Below are 21,039 nucleotides of genomic sequence, written 5' to 3'. Positions count from 1 at the left end.
GATTTATAGTTGTCCCAGTTTACATGATGTAGGTAGTCTTCATGTACTGTATTTTCTTCCCTACTCTGACTGGCATTAGTCCCCACTCTAAATGCAAGTTGTGAGGGCCGGATGTCTTGCTGTAAATTGGCTTCCAACGGAGATTGAATATCACATTGCAAACCACCATAATATGACACGTTAAGAAATAGAATGAGGCTGTACACCTTCGTAACTCAAAGGAAGTAAACTGAAAGAGAAATGTACTCTGCTGGAGTTGATTGTTATGTTTAAACAACACAGTAAAAGTGTCAAATGGCAAGGGAGTCGGTTAAAAATGACACTGAAAAGAGTGAAATGGCAATTGGAGTTACATTTAAGCAACTCTCTGAGAGTTGGATATTTAATCCATTTAGTGTCGTTTTAACTCCAAAAATAGAAAAACCACGACAAGAGTCCTTTTAACACAAAATGAGGATAGGAACATATAAACCCCAAAATAGTGTTAAACACATAATCAAACTGAAATATGCCTTTGGCCTAGTGTCAGCCAATGCACAACAGAACATGCCCAGACCGTCTGAAGTGAGTGGACCGGCCAGCTGAGCATTCCCATAGCTGAGCCACATCAAGGCGTTTATAACAGCAGAGATAGCATGCTATCATATCGCCGCAGTCCCAAGTTACTGCCTCTGAAATATTTAGTCCCTTGTGTCCCTAAAAGCATTTCGTTGTCATGTTATTTTTATAAGCAATCGTGTGCGCTGTGCGCTCATCTGCATAGGAACGACACATTCGCTTCAGAGACACGGTTCCTCCTATACAGCTTCTGCACGCGCCGTTGGTTTGTTGTGTCGTGGTTGTAATAAGTAGGATGTATTTTTTTGTGCCGTTGCTAATGTCCCTCGCTGGGCCATGACAAGGAGCAAGTTGCAACCACCCTCCAAATGAACAAGTTCTCCTCCTCCGAGGCGAGCATGGCAACGTGGAGCAGCCAGTGAGGAAATGGCTTTTCTCTCCTGCATCCCAATGTTGTCATTGGGTTCTTTTATACATGCTATGACCTGATGTTGTGCTTCAGTATTCCCGCTCTTGTTGGTTACAGTAGTGTGCAGTAACTACCTGTCTGTAGTTGTCGTCTTACACCCATTCACATGTATTTGGGTCATATTTAGCTATTATCATTATGAAGTCCTCTTCTATGAAAGAATCCGCTGGAAACGGGGGCCAGGCAGTAGCATTTTTGCTCCAGGCTCCGGTATTACTAATGCCATCACTGGAGCGTCCTTATTAATCCATTTGATTCAGCGGGGCCACGCTATAGCCAGATGCTGCAAGGCTATTGAGTCACAATGGAGCATGGAGCAGCCCCTCCCCCCCACAGCCCATACCCCTCTTCTCTCCCCCACCCCCCCCTCCCTCCCCTCCCCCTCTCCCTCCCTCTCTCTCCCTCCCTCCCCCTCTCCCTCCCTCCCTCCCTCCCTCCCTCCCTCCCTCCCTCCCTCCCCTCTAACAGAGGAATCAGGTGATAGGAATCTTCTACACAGTCACATCTGCTCAACCATATAACCTTTAAACTGTTAATCCCTCTGCTTAAACAGGGCTACTGGCAAGAACATGCAGTAACACTCCTCTAATACAAAATGGATGGGCTGCAAAATGAATTGAATCCTCGTTGCGAATGCACAGCAGTGGAGATGGAGCCATGCTTCACATTCGTAATCATGTATAATTCCATTTGAATACTTAATTCAGTCCTAATGGGTAATATGATAAAAATGCAATTCTGCCCCTAGGGACGCAAATCAGTAGTTAAAAGGAAAGTGATGAAAGACAAAGGGAATTCGGTGTAAATTATTTATTTTTAACTTATGCATACATTAGTAATTTCTCAATTGCTGTAAATAAAATCTATTTATGCAGATTGCTTGAGACATTTGAACCACTTTTCACCTCTTTCTGGCAGAGTTGCTATACACTGGTCTTTGGCTTAGTTCAGATTACAAAGCAGTGGTGGAGATCTCTTTCGTTATCAACATTAGGCCTACTGTATTGCATGTTGTCATGTGCACCAAACCCATATAATTACTGCTGAAGGGACACACACGTACACATAATCAAATAAACGGATAAACCGCAATCACACATGAGTGATTGTAACCGTATGTGAGGTGAGCCTGGTGTAATGGAGCGATGTTTGTCCTGTCCTAGATGCACTGTGCATGTTAATATCAACTCAGTGACCTATGAATCATATTTTGGCAGTCAGCCAATGGCACGGTGGGAAATACTGACCATGTGACTAAACCAGGACATGACACTTAGAACATTGATTCCCACCCTATTTTGGTATGAAATAGTGCAGTGCAACTAACCCATTTTCAAATCTCCAAATGTAACATCTTTGTGCTTTGAAAACCTTTCAGAAGCTGTCATCATCATCTAACTCTCTCTCTCTCTCTCTCTCTCTCTCTCTCTCTCTCTCTCATTAAATCATTGATCCTCTTGTTATGAGATTACCCTGTGCCCCTTTTGGAAGAGAGACAGAAGAACTGTTAAAATCATCTTCCCACCTGATTAGAAGTGCAACAAACACTACAGAGACCCAACACGACGCCTGCAATTATAATCCCATAACAGCATTTCTCCTCAGAAGCTGATCAGAGTTAATGAGCATGTTCTCTTGCTCGCTTCCGCTGAATCACTCGCACGCAGGCTTCGGTAGACCACAGAACCCCAATTAACCGAAACAATAGAGGAATTCTAGGGTACAAGGAAGAGACCATGTTACATGACCCGAAAATAGAAGTGCATTGAATAAAGCAAAGCAGTTAGTTACTTGATATCCTTGCAATCAAAAGTGGTCTGTGAGTTTTAGCTATACATGTCAGGAATCCAACTTGTCAAATGAATCAGTTTGATTGCATAATGTTAACGGGCCTCTTGAATCTGTCCCTGGAATAGTATTGCTCAGTTTAGGGCACAGAGGGAAAGAGGATATAACGTGCTCACAGTAAGAGAAAGATTGCCTTTGTATTCTCTGAGAAGACCAACAACTACAATACTAGGTTTCTGACTGGAGAAAATCTTGATGTTTCAAGGTCATTGGACTTGACTGCAAGTTGTCAATAACTGAAGTTTACCGAAAGAGAGAAATCCCAGGCATCTTCTCCATATATGCATTTCAGACTGAAATAATGCTCCTCAGACAATGTTTCCACACAAACATTCTCATTCCATTTGTCCATTATAAAAAAGCATTTTATGCTTATATTTACAGTACAAAGCATTTTGCAATGAAACCTAATCGACCTCTGGCGGATAATACATGAACAGCATGACTTTCCTTGGGGGTGTCAGTGTCACCGAGGCACGGCACCCCCACTCTAGCCCTATTTATGCCTCTCAGTCTGAGTCACCCCCCCCATCCACAAACCAGGATTAAGCTCTGCTCTGCTCCTACAGCCCAGACGCCCATCCCTCCATCCACAGAGTGGACCACAGAGCCTTTGACAAAGGGAACAAAAACTAATGCCCAGAATCATATTATGGGGTCAAGGTCCATCTAACCTATTCACACCAGCAAGGAAACAGCAGTGCTAATAAAATAATTCTGTCATTACTTGCTCAGATTAATTTGACTACTATACGGTATGGAAACAAGGATCAAGATAGAACAGTGTAAATGAGCAGTAAACCCTAAAAGCTTTGTGCTTCAACACTGGCAAGTAATGACAACAAAAACATGACAGAAAATTTACTGAAGGTACTCCATGCCCCTAGTGCTCTTTCTTATTGTCTTTGTTTGGAGAGAAGCCAGCATGCTTTTCAGCTGTGTTGGCGACAGAGTCACTGGTCCTCCAGCCTGTAGTCCTGTGGCGGTGTTGGGGGCCTCTCTATTGTTTTCTTTTCAGAGCGGCGGTTTAGTGACTGCGTCTGCAGCTCCTTCACCTCCTCCAGCACCTCCTTAGCCTGACGCCAGGAGGAGACGGCTTCCTGCAGAAGACGCTCCGCCTCCGCCCGTCTACTCTCCAAATCACAGTCACTGATAAGTGAGTGTGCACTCTTACTATGGAGCGAGTCATTACCCCTCAGACGGGGCGAGTCAGCACCCTTCAGACGGGGCGAGTCAGCACCCTTCAGACAAGTTGAGCCGATACTCTTCAGACTCTGAGAATTCTTGCCAATTATATTTAGCGAGTCCTTACCCCTCAGAACAGGAGAATCAGTATCCTTGATGCGAGGCGAGACAGAATCCTTCAGACTAGATGAGTCAAAACTTTTTGAAAAGGGTGAACCAATGTTCTTGAGACGTGGGGAGTCAGAACCCTTCAGACTTGGCGAGTGTGTTTCCATGAAACGGGAAGAATCTGCAGCCCTGAGACGGGGAGAGTCAGTAACCCTGAGACGGGGAGAGTCCTTACCCCTCAAATTAGGAGAGTCATCACTCTTTGAATGGGGTGAGTCTGTACCTTTTGAGCGGGACTTCTTGCCCTTCATACGAGGTGAGTCTTTCCCCTTCAAACGAGGCGAGTCTTTTACCCTCAAATGTGGGGAGTCACTATTCTTGCTGCGAGGTGAGCCTGAGGCCCTGGAGTGAGGAGACTCAGACCCTCTCAGATGGTGCAAGCGGGGCGAGTCAATGCTCTTCAGATAGGGCGAGTCAATGCCCTTTGCATGTTGAAGTTCCTCCAATCGCATTTCTTCCAGCAGTTCCTGAGCCCTCTGCATTTTCTGGGCGATAAGACTCTGCAGTTGTCCAACAGGCTGGACAGGTTCATCTGTAGGGCGAGGGCGAAGGACACCTCTGACTGGCCGTGAGGAAAGGACCTCGTCCATGGAGGCGCAGCGGCTCCTACCCTGGGCACTGAACCTCTTCCCTGGTTGAGGGGTGTGGGATTGAGCCTCAAGATGGTGCGCCCGGCCCCAGGAGAGCTCGCTCCCGCGAGGCAGGCTGCCCGTCTTGGGTACCCTCGGGTCCCTTGTGGTGACACAGAGTTTGGAGACATCTGTGCCAGAACGCTGACGACCTGTGGTCCGTTTGTCTAGGTCAACCCGGAAGTTATTTTCCCAGAAGCCTTCTTCCTCATCATCTGGGGTGGAGTCATCTTCCTCGTGGACAAGGTCAAGGGTCAACATTCCGTCTGAAGAGGTGGATGCCTAGGGAGAGCAACGAGAGTTTAGCATTCAATGAAACAGACCAGGATAAATCCTTGCAATACAAACAGTACAATTTCTTATTTGCCTTTCACAAATAAAATATCGACTTGGAACTAAAATGTCAGTGTTAGCCAAGGTAGCAACACCCACCACAGCCATGAGGTGTCCCCGGGTGGGCAAGCGCCGTGCATGGGGAATCTTGGCACGATCACGTGTAGGGTGCACCAGGACACTGTCCTCTTCAATTGTGACCTATGGAGACAATCAGAAATGTAAAAAAAAATTACATTCAGAATAACAGAAATGTATATTTGTGGAGGGAGAGTTGGGAATGGATGAAAGAGTATAAGGTTATAGGAGCAACACGTAGCTTCCCCTTAGCATGAGCTGAGGATGTAGTGTAGAGAACAGTAGAGAGCATTAGAGTGGAGTCCATTGTTGGGTGTTGGAATTCAACCTGCTGTGCACTTCACACTATGGTGGCTGCAGAGTTCATTCTCACTTCTCGACGATCTCTAAATACGGAAGATGGATTTTCACCCTATAGTGTGTGATGGGGAGGGAGACACTGTTTGATCGAGAGGCACGAGGAAAACCGGTGGGCGTCGGCAGGGACGGAGTGTTAACGAGGACTGTTCCCGACGGAGATGGATGAGTCAGCGAGGAAACACTTTGATCTCTCATCCACGCCTGGGGAGATGCCACTTACTTTCGCTTTTGTCTAAATTCACCAATTTTACATAGTGGGCTTAGCAACTGCAACGGCTAAATTTTGTCTGGAAACTTTTTAAGGCTGGCCGTGAGGGCGTTTTGAGTGTCGGTGGTTTCATTTGAAATCATAAATGTTGCATGAGAGACATGCTAATGAGAGAGAAAAATAAGGGAAGATGTAGAAAGCTGGGGAGAAGTGAGAGCTGGAGACATAGGGACAGGGAAGGTGGAGGAGAAGAGTGACTGACCTACCTCGTCAAAGATGCGGTTCTTGGCTTTGATGATGGCCGTATTGAGGGCATTGACCCACGACTCCTTCTCCTCTGGGCTAACGGCCAAAAACACAAGATTGGGCACCTGAGGAAAGGACAGAATCGATTGAGTGGTTGAAAGAAGAGAAAGGGATTCTCCCAATATTCGCCCTTCTTCCTACTGTAAGTGTGCACTTGCACACTCTCATCGTGGATTTTAAAGCAATAAATGAGTGGAAGCATTGGCTGGAGGGAGAGTGGGAACGTAGCCAGTGTGTGAGAGATGGAAAGGAGGACAGAAAGCTTAATGGGGCGGCTTTGCCTAAATCGCCAAGAAAAGGAGATTGCGCCTCACTAAATGTTAAAGATGGTTCTTATCTAAAGCAGGGTCTAAGCTGTAAACTGGAGGAAGAATCTCTGCAAAGCTTGACAAAAACAGGTACATTGAGCATCTGCCCTTAATCCAATTACATCTTCTTGTATATAATTAAAATCTTCCTCTCAAACCCACACTTCTTCCATTCCTGAAACGTAGTTACAGGATCTCACACTAAGACAGCGAGCAGTGAAGTAAAATGAACGAGCAGTTGGTGCCGAGATCGAAAGGAACTGCAGTGGGTCAGAAGTGACAACTGTGGGTGGAATCTCTATAGGATTTGGCCGTTATAGAGAAAGCCTCTTCAGTGGTAATGGGATTCTGTGGATTATGTCTTTCTGGAGAAATCCGCCAATCACGGCCTGCGGTGGGGGTGTGTTAATGTTCAATCCAATGTGGCAACACAACCATATCATCTCCCAGAGAGAAAATTGAAGAAATGCCACCAGCTAGGCACATTTTGTGTTGCACCTCTCTTGAACGGACTATGCGCACACACTGGACTCTAACCACACACTGACACCCCAACACACACACACACACTTTCACCACATACACTCAGTGGCCAATTTATTAGGTACAACTATCTAGTACCGGGTCAGACTCCAGAACAGCCGAAATTCTTCGTGGTATGGAAACGTTGCTCAATTGGTATCAAGGGACCTAACGTGTGCCAGGAAAACATTCTCCACACCATTACACCACCGCCACCAGCCTGCACCGTTGACACCAATACCGACAACAAAGTTTGTACATGTCGATAATGTATTCGTGTAAAACGTGTAAATAGCTACACGTAGCCTACTCCCCTCAAAGAAGAACATGAAATCCCGCTTATGCTTACTGAGGCATGAAATGCAGTAGTTTGAAGAGTTTGGTGCGCAACATGACATTTGTAGGTAATTGCGCTCATGCTTAATAGCCGACTGAGGGAATACAATAGTGCGACCAGTTTTGTGTACAGCGTGAAGTTTTGTAGGCTACACCAGCTACCGGACGAAGGCGATCATCAAGGAGGGGGACCGGCAGCGAAGCAGTCAGCGCAGCAGCTACGTAGGTAGCGGAGTGGACACAGCAGACAGCACAGCAGCTACGTAGGTAGCGGAGTGGACACAGCAGACAGCACAGCAGCTACGTAGGTAGCGGAGTGGACACAGCAGACAGCACAGCAGCTATGTAGGTAGCGGAGTGGACACAGCAGACAGCACAGCAGCTACGTAGGTAGCGGAGTGGACACAGCAGACAGCGCAGCAGCTACGTAGGTAGCGGAGTGGACACAGCAGACAGCGCAGCAGCTACGTAGGTAGCGGAGTGGACACAGCAGACAGCACAGCAGCTACGTAGGTAGCGGAGTGGACACAGCAGACAGCACAGCAGCTACGTAGGTAGCGAAGTGGACACAGCAGACAGCGCAGCAGCTACGTAGGTAGCGGAGTGGACACAGCAGACAGCGCAGCAGCTACGTAGGTAGCGGAGTGGACACAGTAGACAGCGCAGCAGCTACGTAGGTAGCGGAGTGGACACAGCAGACAGCGCAGCAGCTACGTAGGTAGCGGAGTGGACACAGCAGACAGCGCAGCAGCTACGTAGGTAGCGGAGTGGACACAGCAGACAGCGCAGCAGCTACGTAGGTAGCGGAGTGGACACAGCAGACAGCGCAGCAGCTACGTAGGTAGCGGAGTGGACACAGCAGACAGCGCAGCAGCTACGTAGGTAGCGGAGTGGACACAGCAGACAGCGCAGCAGCTACGTAGGTAGCGGAGTGGACACAGCAGACAGCTCAGCAGCTACGTAGGTAGCGGAGTGGACACAGCAGACAGCGCAGCAGCTACGTAGGTAGCGGAGTGGACACAGCAGTCAGCGCAGCAGCTACGTAGGTAGCGGAGTGGACACAGCAGACAGCGCAGCAGCTACGTAGGTAGCGGAGTGGACACAGCAGACAGCACAGCAGCTACGTAGGTAGCGGAGTGGACACAGCAGACAGCACAGCAGCTACGTAGGTAGCGGAGTGGACACAGCAGACAGCACAGCAGCTACGTAGGTAGCGGAGTGGATACAGCAGACAGCGCAGCAGCTACGTAGGTAGCGGAGTGGACACAGCAGAAAACAAGGTCTGAGGTTAACACAGGCTTAGGAGATACGTTATACGTTTTGTTTCTATGAGATAATATGTCATGTTAACAAGGCTTCCCTGTGGCTCAGTTGGTAGAGCACGGTGTTTGCAATGCCAGCATGGTGTGTGCAACACTAGGGTTGTGGGTTCGATTCCCACAGGGGGCCAGTACAATTTTTTTTTTTAAAAGGCATGAAATGTATGCATTCACTACTGTAAGTTGCTCTGGATAAGAGCGTCTGCTAAATGACTAAAATGTAAAAATGTTAACGTGACCTTTATGAATTATGAAGCCTTTACGTCCTTATTTTTGGCGTTTATCCCAAAACACTATTAATTTCCCCATAGGCTTTGTCCAACGAACCACGGCAGAGATAGTTCCTACAAAAAGACGCCATTACTATTTCTCTCTATTGAGATACAAAATCTCGGTGTCCGTAGCCACTCCGTTATCTTTAACTCTGCATTGTTGGAAAAGGACCCGGAAGTAAGCATTTCACTGTTAGTCTACACCTGTTGTTTATGAAGCATGTGACAAATACAATTTGATTGATTTGAGTATTTATCATACTCTCTCTTTACAGAAAACCCCAAACTATGTCTGAGGATAAACTTGCCTCAAGTTTCAGTTTTCAGCAAAATAAAACTTCTAAGTGCATTTTCAGCTAAAATTGACACCTGCAGTAAGGGCTTCTTACTGAGGCCTACGCTCCCCAGGCCCTGCGCAGCCTCCCTGCCTGACTCCTTCACTCTCCCTGGGCAGAAGGACTCACCATATTCCCAGGCTGCTTGCAGCGAAGCAAGGTGAACCTGCTGTGGTTCTTCTTACTGCGACTCTTGGCCTTGCGCAGCTCCTCAGAGCGTTCGTAGTCAGCCAGGTCAAACAACTCCTGGACCTTCCTCTCATCCTTCACCTGGAAACACACAGACAAAACAGGAAGTAGTTACAACTCAGGTCTATACAGATGTGCAAGATGGCACTGGCTAATTAGCTTTGGAAATTTGTTTTGAACCTTAAAACATCTGTCTTCCAAAAAAACACGCATATGTACACACACACACACACACACACACACGCTCAAACTCTCTCTCACACACACACACGCACACACACATGCTCAAACTCTCTCTCACACACACACACACACACACACACACACACACACACACCAGGTCATCTTGAGTTTAACCCAAGGGAAAAGACTAATTATAAACTGGGCGGTTCCAGCCCTGAATGCTGATTGGCTGACAGCCGTGGTATATAAGATCGTATACCATGGGTATGACGAAACATTTATTTTTACTGCTCTAACTACGTTGGTAACCAGTTTTTAATAACAATAAAGCACTTCCGCGATGCGTCGTGCCTAAGAACAGCCCTTAGCTGTGGTATATTGGCCATATACCACACCCCCCCCCATGCCTTATTGCTTAATTACCACTCTCTGTTATCCAGCAGCTTTCAACAGCACAGACACACACCACGTTGCCTGGGTAAAAATCTGCCAATTCTCACATTCGTATTATCCATTATGTTATTGAGGTTTCAAATGAAAGGTTCTGAAATAGCAGGCCTTAAATCCATATACAGAAGCTCTCTGTAGGTGTAACAAACGTCTTTTTAAGTCCAAATGTCTATATAAAAAAAATCCATTACAGGTCTGACATCATAATGTCACCATGTTATGATCATACTTTTACACAGAGCATTGAAAGATGTGTTTATTTCCAAAACCTGCTTCCCAATACCGTCAAAAAAGCAATAGCCAGACAAATTGGTAGAAAAATGTAGTCTTGGAGCGGGTGTTCCTGTGTTACTCCCCTGCCTCCCATTATCGGTCTCGTGGCCCCGCAGCACAGTGTCTGTTTAAACACAGATCAATTGTAATCAACAGCGTTGGGGCAGAGACATCGACCCCTCCACTGAGCCTGACTGACAGGTGATTACATACAACCTCAAGGGTGGTGGGACCTCCCAGAGAGCCCCATTAGACTCTACACACCAACGGGGTCAATGGGGGTCAAGGCAGGTGTGTGTGTGTTTGGTGGTGTTGGGGGTTGGTTATTGACATGGGTACAAGCCTGTGTGTTGGCCTCTTGTGAGAACTAAAGGAGACGCAGAGAAATAAGGTTGAACGTCATTGTGAGTGCGTTTTTTTGGAAGGGGCAGGGGTGTTCCACTTTCATCTTGATGCATGGAGATTTTCCACAGCAACAGAGCCCTGCATCAGAGGAATCTGCCAACGTTCGAACGAGACACGGAGCAACTGAGAGCTTCTGTGATCAAAGAAACCACCACATACTGTATCATTATATAACGTGTCGCAGCCTAGTATCAACCACTATTAAACCACTAGCAGCCTGAAATGCACTTGTTACGGCTACATTTGGCCATTTGTGTCTTTTAATTTCATTGAGGAACTCTATTATGCCTAGCGATATACAGTATACTGTATGAGCACAATACATACATCAAAGGGTAGTCCAATTTCTTCCTGACTAAACATAGATCCAAACTGTGTCCGCCCGCATGCTGCTACCTCTTCGTTAGCCACCCAAACTGCATTTAAAATGTAGAAGATAAGCTTGAGCTGTGTGTGTGTGTGTGTGTGTGTGTGTGTGTGTGAGTGAGTGAGTGAGAGATTCTAATATGGGGCAAAAGAAGCCCTGAGGATCCATTCTGGAACCCCACCCTCCCATCAATATTTCCCTCCCCTCCTGCCCCCCTCCTGCTCCCCTCCTGTACCGCTCCTGCACCCCTCCTGCACCCCTGCTGTGGCCCTCCTGCCCCCTCCTGCTCCCCTCCTGTACCGCTCCTGTGCCCCTCCTGCACCCCTGCTGTGGCCCTCCTGCCCCCCTCCTGCTCCCTATATGGAAAAGCAGAGTCGGGGGTGTCAGTGGGGGTTAAATGCTGCACTGAACCACTGAGAATAACCCAGTAACATACAGCCCTGAAACGCAAAGATACAGAAAGTCTATACTAGCCGGCGGCAGCCCATCCAACAGTAGAATGCAGGGGGAAACCCTAGAGCGAATGGAAAGGCGATGTCCCTTTGGTCACACTCCAAAATCTGGTGGACATGCCTGTAATACCCTGTAATCAAGCCCGAGAGGATTTTATATAAACCAGGTTGGAATTAAAAGGAGAAATGGATTAAAAGCATCTTTTCAACCACTCTAGAAAATGTAATGCAGTTTAGAGCTTGGGAGTTGAAAGAGGCTGGTTTATTTATAATGTAATACTACATATATATAATATTCTCAGAACTGGCCAGTAGGTTTTCCTGAAATAACTAGTGTAACAAGTATGGAAATCTAAACCACCACGGCCTCACTGCACCAATCATATAGCTTTGTTACACTGACCATATGATATGCTTGACGACCAGTCATCTTGCACTATTTCCAATTACATACGGGTTTCCACCAATAACCCAGTTCTCCACTGATCACATTGATCCGTTGGACCGGTAACAACACTTGTCCGGTCCTTGACCAATTTCAGAGGTGTGTTAGTCCAATGTCATGCTAAGCTCCCCCAGTCAGAGGGATTCTCTGTCAACCACTAAACTTGGTCACACATTCGCCTTCTGTCACAGATGTTGAGCCAATCACATTGCAGTATCTGTAAGCTACGTCAATCACAAAGATCTCGACCAACTACAAAACACTTGTCCAACTATGTCACCACATTTCTTCAATGCATGGCCTAAAATCTTACCTCAGCTACCCCTTGGCCTAGGTCATACGGTATCCGATGAATACAAGCTTCCCTCACTCGCTCTCTCTCTCACTAAATCCTGTTTTGTTTGAGTGTCCTCTTTCATATGCCGTGCAAGTCACCACTGAAAACCATGAAAACTCTATATATACAGTATATAAACATAGATGGAAATCCCATCAATTATTCACATAGATCATAGATTGAGCGCTCGAGTGGAAGCACTTTTAGCATTCTACAGGAGCATCTCTCTGCCTGCACGTGCAAAGACCACAGAAGAGAACAGAGTGCTCTTATGAAAGGTGTATGATGTACGTAACCTACAGCCAATAGCACAACTGTAAGATAAGAACAGAGCGATGCGCAGGGTTGATATCGTCGGAGCAGAGAACACGCACCTCCTTAACCTGCTCTCTCAGCACACAGACACACATCTCATTCTCAACTATGACAACATACGCTACTGTACACTTCGCACACAACAGCAGCCTTCTATGGACGAACAGACCTCTCTGTAACACACGCATCTATGCAGTTCCTGTGCTGTGTAATACACGTTCTTATAGCAGCATGTCTGCGTGGCCAATTGAGGCTCTACGAGCTATGGTTCTGTAGCCTATTATGGGAAGATGATCAAAATTATTCAAAATCCTGCGTTGAGCAGTAGCTGAGTGAGCATAATATGAAAAATACACCGCAGTTAACAGGCTCTTTGAGGTGATGAAACCTTTAATGATATCTTGAAATGTTCAACACAAAAATACTGGAGCTGTTCTCTGAGTAGTTTCCCCTGACACTGCAAAGTAACAGGGAGGTGATGAAATTCAATAGTCTTAAAATACACTAAGTGTACAAAACATTACAAACACTTTCCTAATATTGAGTTGCACTCCCTTTTGCCCTCAGAACAGCCTCAATTCATTGGGGCATGGACTCTACAAGATGTCGAAAGCGTTCCGCAGGGATGCTGGCCCATGTTGACTCCAATGCTTCCCACAGTTGTGTCAAGGTGGCTGGATGTCCTTTGGGTGGTGGACCATTCTTGATACAAACGGAAAACTGTTGAGCGTGAAAAACCCAGTTAATGACATACACAAACCGGTGTGCCTGGCACCTACTACCATACCCCATTCAAAAGCACTTAAATATTTTGTCTTGCCCATTCACCCTCTGAATGGCACACATACACAATCCATGTCTCAATTGTCTCAAGGCTTAAAAATCCTTCTGTATCCTGTCTCTTCCCCTTCATCTACACTGATTGAAGTGGATTTAACAAGTGACATCAATAAGGGATAATGCTGTCACCTGGATTCACCTGGTCAGCCTATGTCATGTCGTGTTCCTAATGTTTTGTACACTCAGTATACACTACCTGTCAAAAGTTTTATAACACCTACTCATCCAAGGGTTTTTCTTTATTTTTACTATTTGCTACATTGTAGAATAATAGTGAAGACATCAAAACTATGAAATAACACATATGGAATCATGTAGTAACCAAAAAAGTGTTAAACAAATCTATATATATTTTATATTTGAGATTCTTCAAATAGGCACCCTTTGTCTTGATGACAGCTTTGCACACTCTTGGCATTCTTTCAACCAGCTTCACATGGAATGCTTTTCCAACAGTCTTGAAGGAGTTCCCACATATGCTGAGCACTTGTTGGCTGCTTTTCCTTCACTTTGCGGTCCGACTCATCCCAAACCATCTCAATTGGGTTGAGGTCGGGGATTGTGGAGGCCAGGTCATCTGATGCAGCTCTCCATCACTCTCCTTCTTGGTAAAATAGCCCTTACACAGCCTGGAGGTGTGTTGGGTCATTGTCCTGCTGAAAAACAAATGATAGTCCCACTAAGCCCAAACCAGATGGGATGGCGTATTGCTGCAGAATACCGTGGTAGCCATGCTGGTAAGAATTCTAAATAAATCACTGCCAGTGTCACCAGCAAAGCACCCTCACACCATAACACCTCCTCCTCCATGCTTTATGGTGGGAAATACACATGCGGAGATCATCCGTTCACCCACACCACATCTCACAAAGACACGGCGGTTGGAACCAAAAATCTCCAATTTGGACTCTAGACCAAAGGACAAATTTCCACCGGTCTAATGTCCATTGCTCGTGTTTCTTGTCCCAAGCAAGTCTCTGCTTCTTATTGGTGTCCTTTAGTAGTGGTTTATTTGCAGCAATTCGACCATGAAGGCCTGATTCACAGTCTCCTCTGAACAGTTGATGTTGAGATGTGTCTGTTACTTGAACTCTGTGAAGCATTTATTTGGGCTGAAATTTCTGAGGCTGGTAACTCTAATGAACTTCTCCTTTGCACAAGAGGTAACTCTAGGTCTTCCATTCCTGTGGCAGTCCTCATGAGAGCCAGTTTCATCATAACGCTTGATGGTTTTTGTGACTGCACTTGAAGAAACTTTCAAAGTTTTTTAAATGTTCCATATTGACTGACCCTCATGTCTTAAAGTAATGATGGACTGTCGTTTCTCTTTGGTTATTTGAGCTGTTCTTGCCATTATATGGACTTGGTCTTTCACCAAATAGGGCTATCTTCTGTATATCACTCCTACCTTGTCACAACACAACTGATTGGCTAAGATGTATTAAGAAGAAAAGAAATTCCACAAATTAACTTTTAAGAATGCACACCTGTTAATTGAAATTCATTCCAGGTGACTACCTCATGAAGCTGGTTGAGAGAATGCCAAGAGTGTGCAAAGCTGTCATCAAGGCAACAGGTGGCTATTTGAAGAATCTCAAATATATGAATGAGTAGGTGTTCTAAAACTTTTAACCGGTAGTGTATATAAAGTGTTCTGTGCCTTGGTTGGTCTCGTGGTAGAGCTGCTGACCTCCAGACTATATGCCCTCCTGCGGCAGGAGTTCATCCCAGCTTACGCCTTAGTTCTCTCTGTGAACTTCCCTCTAAATACAGTATCACCCCCACAATCAAACATTTCAAAAAATTGACAAGAGAACATGTTTGTATTAGTGGTCAAATGATTAAGTAAGTTTGAATCTGGGGAAGTACAGAGTAATGTCACCAGCAGGTAACGTCTCAGAGTCCCAGTTGCACGGCTGCAAATCCTCTTATGAGAATGTCTGACACATCGAACAGGTGCCCCGTGTGAAGATGCTTCGAGGTAATAGAACAGTATACCTGCTTACTGTGCTTCCCCGAGCTTATGTAGCTAATCTTATGAGGCAGCAGACAATTGGCCAGCTTGCACACTCATGCCACAATTCAATCAATTACAGATAAAGTTAAACTACAACGCTGGTCACGTTTTAACACAAGTGTTTAACACATTTAAGCAAATACTCCCGCAAATGTTCTATATTTTGTGGACGCTTGATTATGTTGATTCAAAACCAGACCTGCTTTGAAATGCAGTATAACATGCTGGAGTGAACTCACAGTATGAGTGTCCTTCATCTGTGATTCATCGGAATTATTGAGGCAATTAATTCCGTGATTATGGTTCAAAAGTGTAATTTGTGCTGTAACTTCGCTAACAAAATGATAGCACTCAAAGTCGATAAGCCATTAAATCAAACTCAAAGAGGGCACTCTATAGGAAACATGAAAAGATTATTCCGGGCCCCAAGAGGCCGTACAGCTGTAGTTACGCTGAGTGTCAGAGATACAAAAGCCTTAGTGTTCATCTTAGCCTTCTGGCCTACTTCATGAACAGCGTGCTTGTCTTTTCAAAGTTCACATTTGAATAATGCGCCACCATTAATCGTGGTTAAGAAGTTGCAGCGGAGCACAGGACACACAGGTCAAACAGCACTGAGGGAGCAGTTACTTTCACCTGGCAAATAGCTAGCATGCCACTTACCAATTACCCTAATATAAAAATATCTCCTCATCAAAAATAGAATTGTATTAAGTGTTAAGTGTAAAAGGAGCCAGCGATGCATTACATAACAGAACTAAAACATCCAAGAAATTAGAGAGCATGTGTGAGACACGATAAAGAGTTAAAAAAAGAGAGAGATAACGTTTAACTACACTGAATTGATGCGTCCTGTACCACAGGTGAGGTACGGTGATGGCATTACACAGAAACTGAACCTCAGCCTCAGTGTGTGCGTGCGTGTGTTTTGTGTGTCTGTGTGTATAGGGTAGGGTGGAGGGGTGGGGGCATTGGGTGCTCGGGGATCCTCAGGCACAGCGTGAGGCGCAGCTGCGTCAGCCGTGGTCTTATGAGATTCTGACACGTGTTTGTTGCTCATCCCGCAGGCAGGAAGGTAGGAGGTTCACAGAAGAAAAAATTAAATAAAATGTAAAACTTTGGTTCTAAAATGATCAGGGAAACTGGCATTGCATGCAGCTGGAGCCCTCAGTCCCGCTCTCTCCCTTCAAGGGAAGCCTGTGGGTACCCTGCTGGAGCCTTGTCCGCGGTCTTGTTCGGGGTTCTGGAATGGACAGCGGAGCACTCAAAACTCAGTCAGGCCTTTGGGGCTTGAAGATAAGGCGAGAGAGGCATTGCATATGACTGAATCGTCACGTGAACCTGCAATGTTGTCATTGGGTTGTTTGTTTCATTAGCGAGCGTGACACCTACATCCACAACTGAACCAGATATACATTTTATGAACAAGGTTAGCCTTAACTGAACCTGAACTGAACCAAGTGCATGTCTACGAGTTATTATCTTTAAAATGTTTGTCTTTCATTAGACCAATAGAGAGATGCAGGCCCTTATGTGGAACTTCAATTCGCTGTTCTGAGAATCCCTTAGAGGAATAATTTAAAGGGCATTATTCCACTTTCAGAAAGACCTGTGCTCTCTCAGCTGTCAGTAGCGTTTATCTCCATGATTACTGCTGGGGGGGGGGGGTGGTATTGAAACAGTGATATCAAACAGAAACTGACTTCAAAAACAAAGAAGACAGAAAAGAATAGAGAATACAGAGATGGATGGCTGATTCTGTCCATGCCCTATAGTGCGGTCATTATCAACAACAAAAAGATACCAGTGCTACTCCCCAAATGTGATGGTTCAGTGCCTTTCCGCCAGAACGAAAGGGTGTGAATTCGCTACATCTCAAGGTTTAACACTGAGGCCATTTGATCTCCAAAACTTGTACTGATAATGAGGCTGTTCACTAGAACCTTTCATGTGATAAAAGCACTTGGACATAAGCCATTACTTTTGGTCAAATAAAATGGTTATCTTTCTATGCCATGGCCAAAAGCCTGTTGTATTGTAATGGACAGTGTTCTAAATCTGCCCAACGATTATACTGAGTCACCATCTGCCACCAATGCCCATAGTAGTACCCACTAGGCACACACTGGTTGAATCCACGTTGTTTCCATGTCATTTCAATGAAATGATGTTGAACCAACGTGGAATAGACGTTGAATTGACGCCTGTGTCCAGTGGGCATTTTGTTGACCTCAGAAGGTGGGAACGTTTGCGTCAGTGAAAGTAATCTGAATTCAGCACATCGGGTTTTTTTTTGCGCTTGCATGGTGATTTGTGCTTAGATTTGACAATTTAGCGTATTTATTTTCAACAGCCAAGGAAATTCAATCAGATTTTGTCCCCTTTCCATGGCCTTGACTTCCAGACCTCTAACAACATCTGTCTATTCAAAACCACGGGACTCTTGGTTAAACGTGTTGCTGGAAACAACAGACCAAGAGCTGAGAGCTCAGGTGTAGCTTACATTAAAGGCATTTCACAAAACAAGTTCCTCAGAACTCGGAAACCCAAGATGTCCTTCCACAGGCCAAAAAAGTCAAATCCATGTTTGCTGTCAAAGCTGTCATCTAAAAGGTGCATCTTATACAGGCTGTGTGGTGTTTGTGGTTCATTGGTTTTCAACTGTGTGGTGCACACACAGACACACACACAAAGCATCTCTACTGAGCAAGGGGAGCGAGCCTGCAACAAAGGAAACCTGAAATGTCTATGGCAGTACAGGCCACACACACACACACACACACACAAAGGCAGCCAGGTTGTTCGTTTAACAATTTCAAGTACAGGTGCGCCCACTGTAGACACAATTATAGCCTTCACCAGTGGAGGCTGCTGAGGAGAGGATGACTCATAATAATGGCTGGAATGGAGTCAATGGAATGACATCAACCACATGGAAACCACATATGATGTGTTTGATGCCATTCCATTGTCTCTATTCCAGTCGTTATTATGAGCCTTCCTCTCCTCAGCAGCCTCCACTGGCCTACACATAATGTTGGAGCACAGGAGGTTGGTGGCACCTTAACTGGGAGGACGGGCTCGTGGTAATGGCTGGAGCGGAATCAGTGGAATGGTATCAAATACATCAAACACATGGTTTGATGCCATTCCATTTGCTCCATTCCAGCCATTGTTATGAGCCGTCCTCCCCTCAGCAGCCTCCACTGTGGAGGTAAAAGAGAAGTGCATACCTCTTTCTCAGAGATGTACAGATGGTCTCCTCTCAGTATCACGAAACGGTTTTTCCATATTTCCCTGAAAATCCCTTTGCCACAGAACTTGCGGATCCATCCTACTTTGTCTGGCTGCGATGACAGCTGGTTGACATCTTGAGGACCCTGCATGTTAAAAGTGGGATACATCCGTTAAACCCTAGTTTAGCTTACGTAACAAGATGTTCGCGAGAGTACAGAGAAAATAAGAGCTCTTTCAAAGGCAAATGACTTTTCAATCTGAGCCTCAGTAAGTCCACTCTGAGCCTCCTCGCGTCTTTTCCCCCAAAAATGATAACGGTGCGCTCTTCTGTGCGTAACATTTAAGTGCATGTCTTATAACATCCAGGGTGTGGCAAATAAAATATCTGAAAGCTACCAACCGATATAGCGCAACGGACATCTGACAACACATTGTACTCTTCACTGGATGATTGAATCCGTATGTTGAGGAAAACCGTGTAATGGCACACAAGGAAATTGATAGGCTACACATTGAATGTGGAACTCATGAGGTGCCAAACGACCATTATTTAGGAATCGTAGGCTATCAAATGTGTGATATAGACAATGTGTGTGATATAGCGGTTAATGTGTGCTGTCTGTCAAAGCGCGCATAACGCCCGATTATGGGCATATTGCCAGTTATATCCTAGAAAATGTATAGCCTAATGCAAAGATGCATGGCCAAAAACTTGCACCCAACAATTGAAAAAAAAAACTATATCTCACCCGTTTGGCTAAATTGCTCTTCTTCATAATGACAAAATCACTTTTGTGGATGTGAACCAGGGAGTTCCTACAGTTTTAAGTATTTTCCTTTCTTTCGGAGAAGATAATTTTTTTAATTGCATAAAATGTCTTTCCCTTTATTTTCTCCCCAATCTGTTTCAATAACGGTTTATATTCTTAATTTCGATGACGCGGTCTGTTCGTGCACTGCCCGTTATTACGAGACGGTGGCATCGTCCCTCCACCTCCGTAGGTAGGCTACACTGATCTCAAACAAGCGGGCTGAAAGGGCATTCGCGTTATTAAAGCGCTCCACAGCTCCATCTATTGCGCTGTCGGCGTGATGTCACCAAGACCGAGGAAGTCAAAGCGCTCTTACAGTACGTTTGGGAAATAGAAGGGCAAGGGTCAGTTGAGAGTAATCAAACTCAAATCCATAACCTGCTCATATGGGAACAATAAACAAAAATCCACAATTGATATCATTATGATAATGACCATTGATTTTCAATAGAACCTATATACATTCTTGTATTGGCCAACTAGATTTATCCATACAATATTTCAATTTAAATCATATTACAGAGGGGGAGGTGAGTATTTGGAGACCACCATAGAAATAGAATCTATTCTTTCCACGACGTTTTGTCTCGTGATGGAGACCTTTAAATGAATGTTGCATGCACCCTAGACAGTAGGCTCGTGGTTTTCTGTCATCTATTGTTTTAACTCTATTTTCAGCTGTGCCGATTCCCTCTCCTCTCCTCAATATACAGGATCCACAAGTATGAAGATACAAATGCTGTACATATGACTGCACAGTTACCTTGGTCATTCGAAAACAAACACAAATTGGGCAAATTCTCCTGTCCTAAGACTCACGTCTCTTGGGTTCAGATGGAGGTTGTTGGCAAATTAGAGACATCCTGGGGCAACTTTCCTAGTAGTCATATTCCCATCTACTTATCCTCTAAATAAACTGAAACGACTGAACCCCGCATTTTTGGACCTCCGATAAGAAAAAGCAGTGTGTGTAAGTATTCGGCATTAAGCTGCTCCGAGCACAAACTCTGAGCCTTTTCCTGATCTCCAGATATTTCAGAACACACACACCCACAATCTCCAGGGAATGCACTCTGACTGTGGAGTTGCTGCTGTGTTATGGTGAACAGCGTCTTGTTCCTTAGGCAGCAAACGGAAAAACATTTACTTAAACGGGGCGAGACTGCAATAAGAAACATTCATTTCCATTTCCTATTGAAAACACTTTCTGTTGTATTCCTTATGAACATAACCCAGGCAATGTTGTTGTTGCGGAGGATTAGAGGATCTGATTTGGGGGTGGTGGTGGGGGGGTTTGGAGAGGTTTTATAGGGAGGCAGGCTGAATATCTGTGGCCCATGTGGCTGGTAGTGGGGGTAGGCACTTGGCAAAGAATCAATCAACTGCCAAACATGGGCTGCCAAACATTTGGGTTGTTTGTCGTGTGGGGGGGAAAACCCAAAGACTCCACCTTGGGTTTAGATACTCTGTGCATTTAATTGCT

General features: G+C 45.3%; 1 protein-coding gene across 2 annotated transcripts; it reads right to left on the bottom strand.

The window, feature by feature from the left end:
* Nucleotides 1-1,822: 1,822 nt before the first annotated feature.
* On the bottom strand, nt 1,823-19,916 carry LOC115173612 (pleckstrin homology domain-containing family O member 1-A). 2 transcript variants are annotated; one of them, XM_029731878.1, is made up of 6 exons: nt 19,494-19,916; nt 18,741-18,887; nt 9,364-9,504; nt 6,103-6,207; nt 5,290-5,391; nt 1,823-5,139 (listed from the first exon to the last, which is right to left on the bottom strand). In XM_029731878.1, exons 1-6 carry the CDS (start codon nt 19,518-19,520, stop codon nt 3,829-3,831), a joined length of 1,833 nt encoding a protein of 610 aa, XP_029587738.1. In that variant the 5' UTR covers nt 19,521-19,916; the 3' UTR covers nt 1,823-3,828. The 2 variants fall into 2 exon arrangements, with proteins under 2 accessions (XP_029587738.1, XP_029587739.1); XM_029731879.1 differs by lacking the exon at nt 6,103-6,207.
* Nucleotides 19,917-21,039: the final 1,123 nt, after the last annotated feature.

The sequence above is a fragment of the Salmo trutta genome, chromosome 34 (genome assembly GCF_901001165.1).
Source record: "Salmo trutta chromosome 34, fSalTru1.1, whole genome shotgun sequence".
Lineage (NCBI taxonomy): Eukaryota > Metazoa > Chordata > Actinopteri > Salmoniformes > Salmonidae > Salmo > Salmo trutta.
The sequence above is the reverse complement of the archived record's forward strand: the minus strand, read 5'-3'. Positions and strand labels throughout refer to the sequence as shown.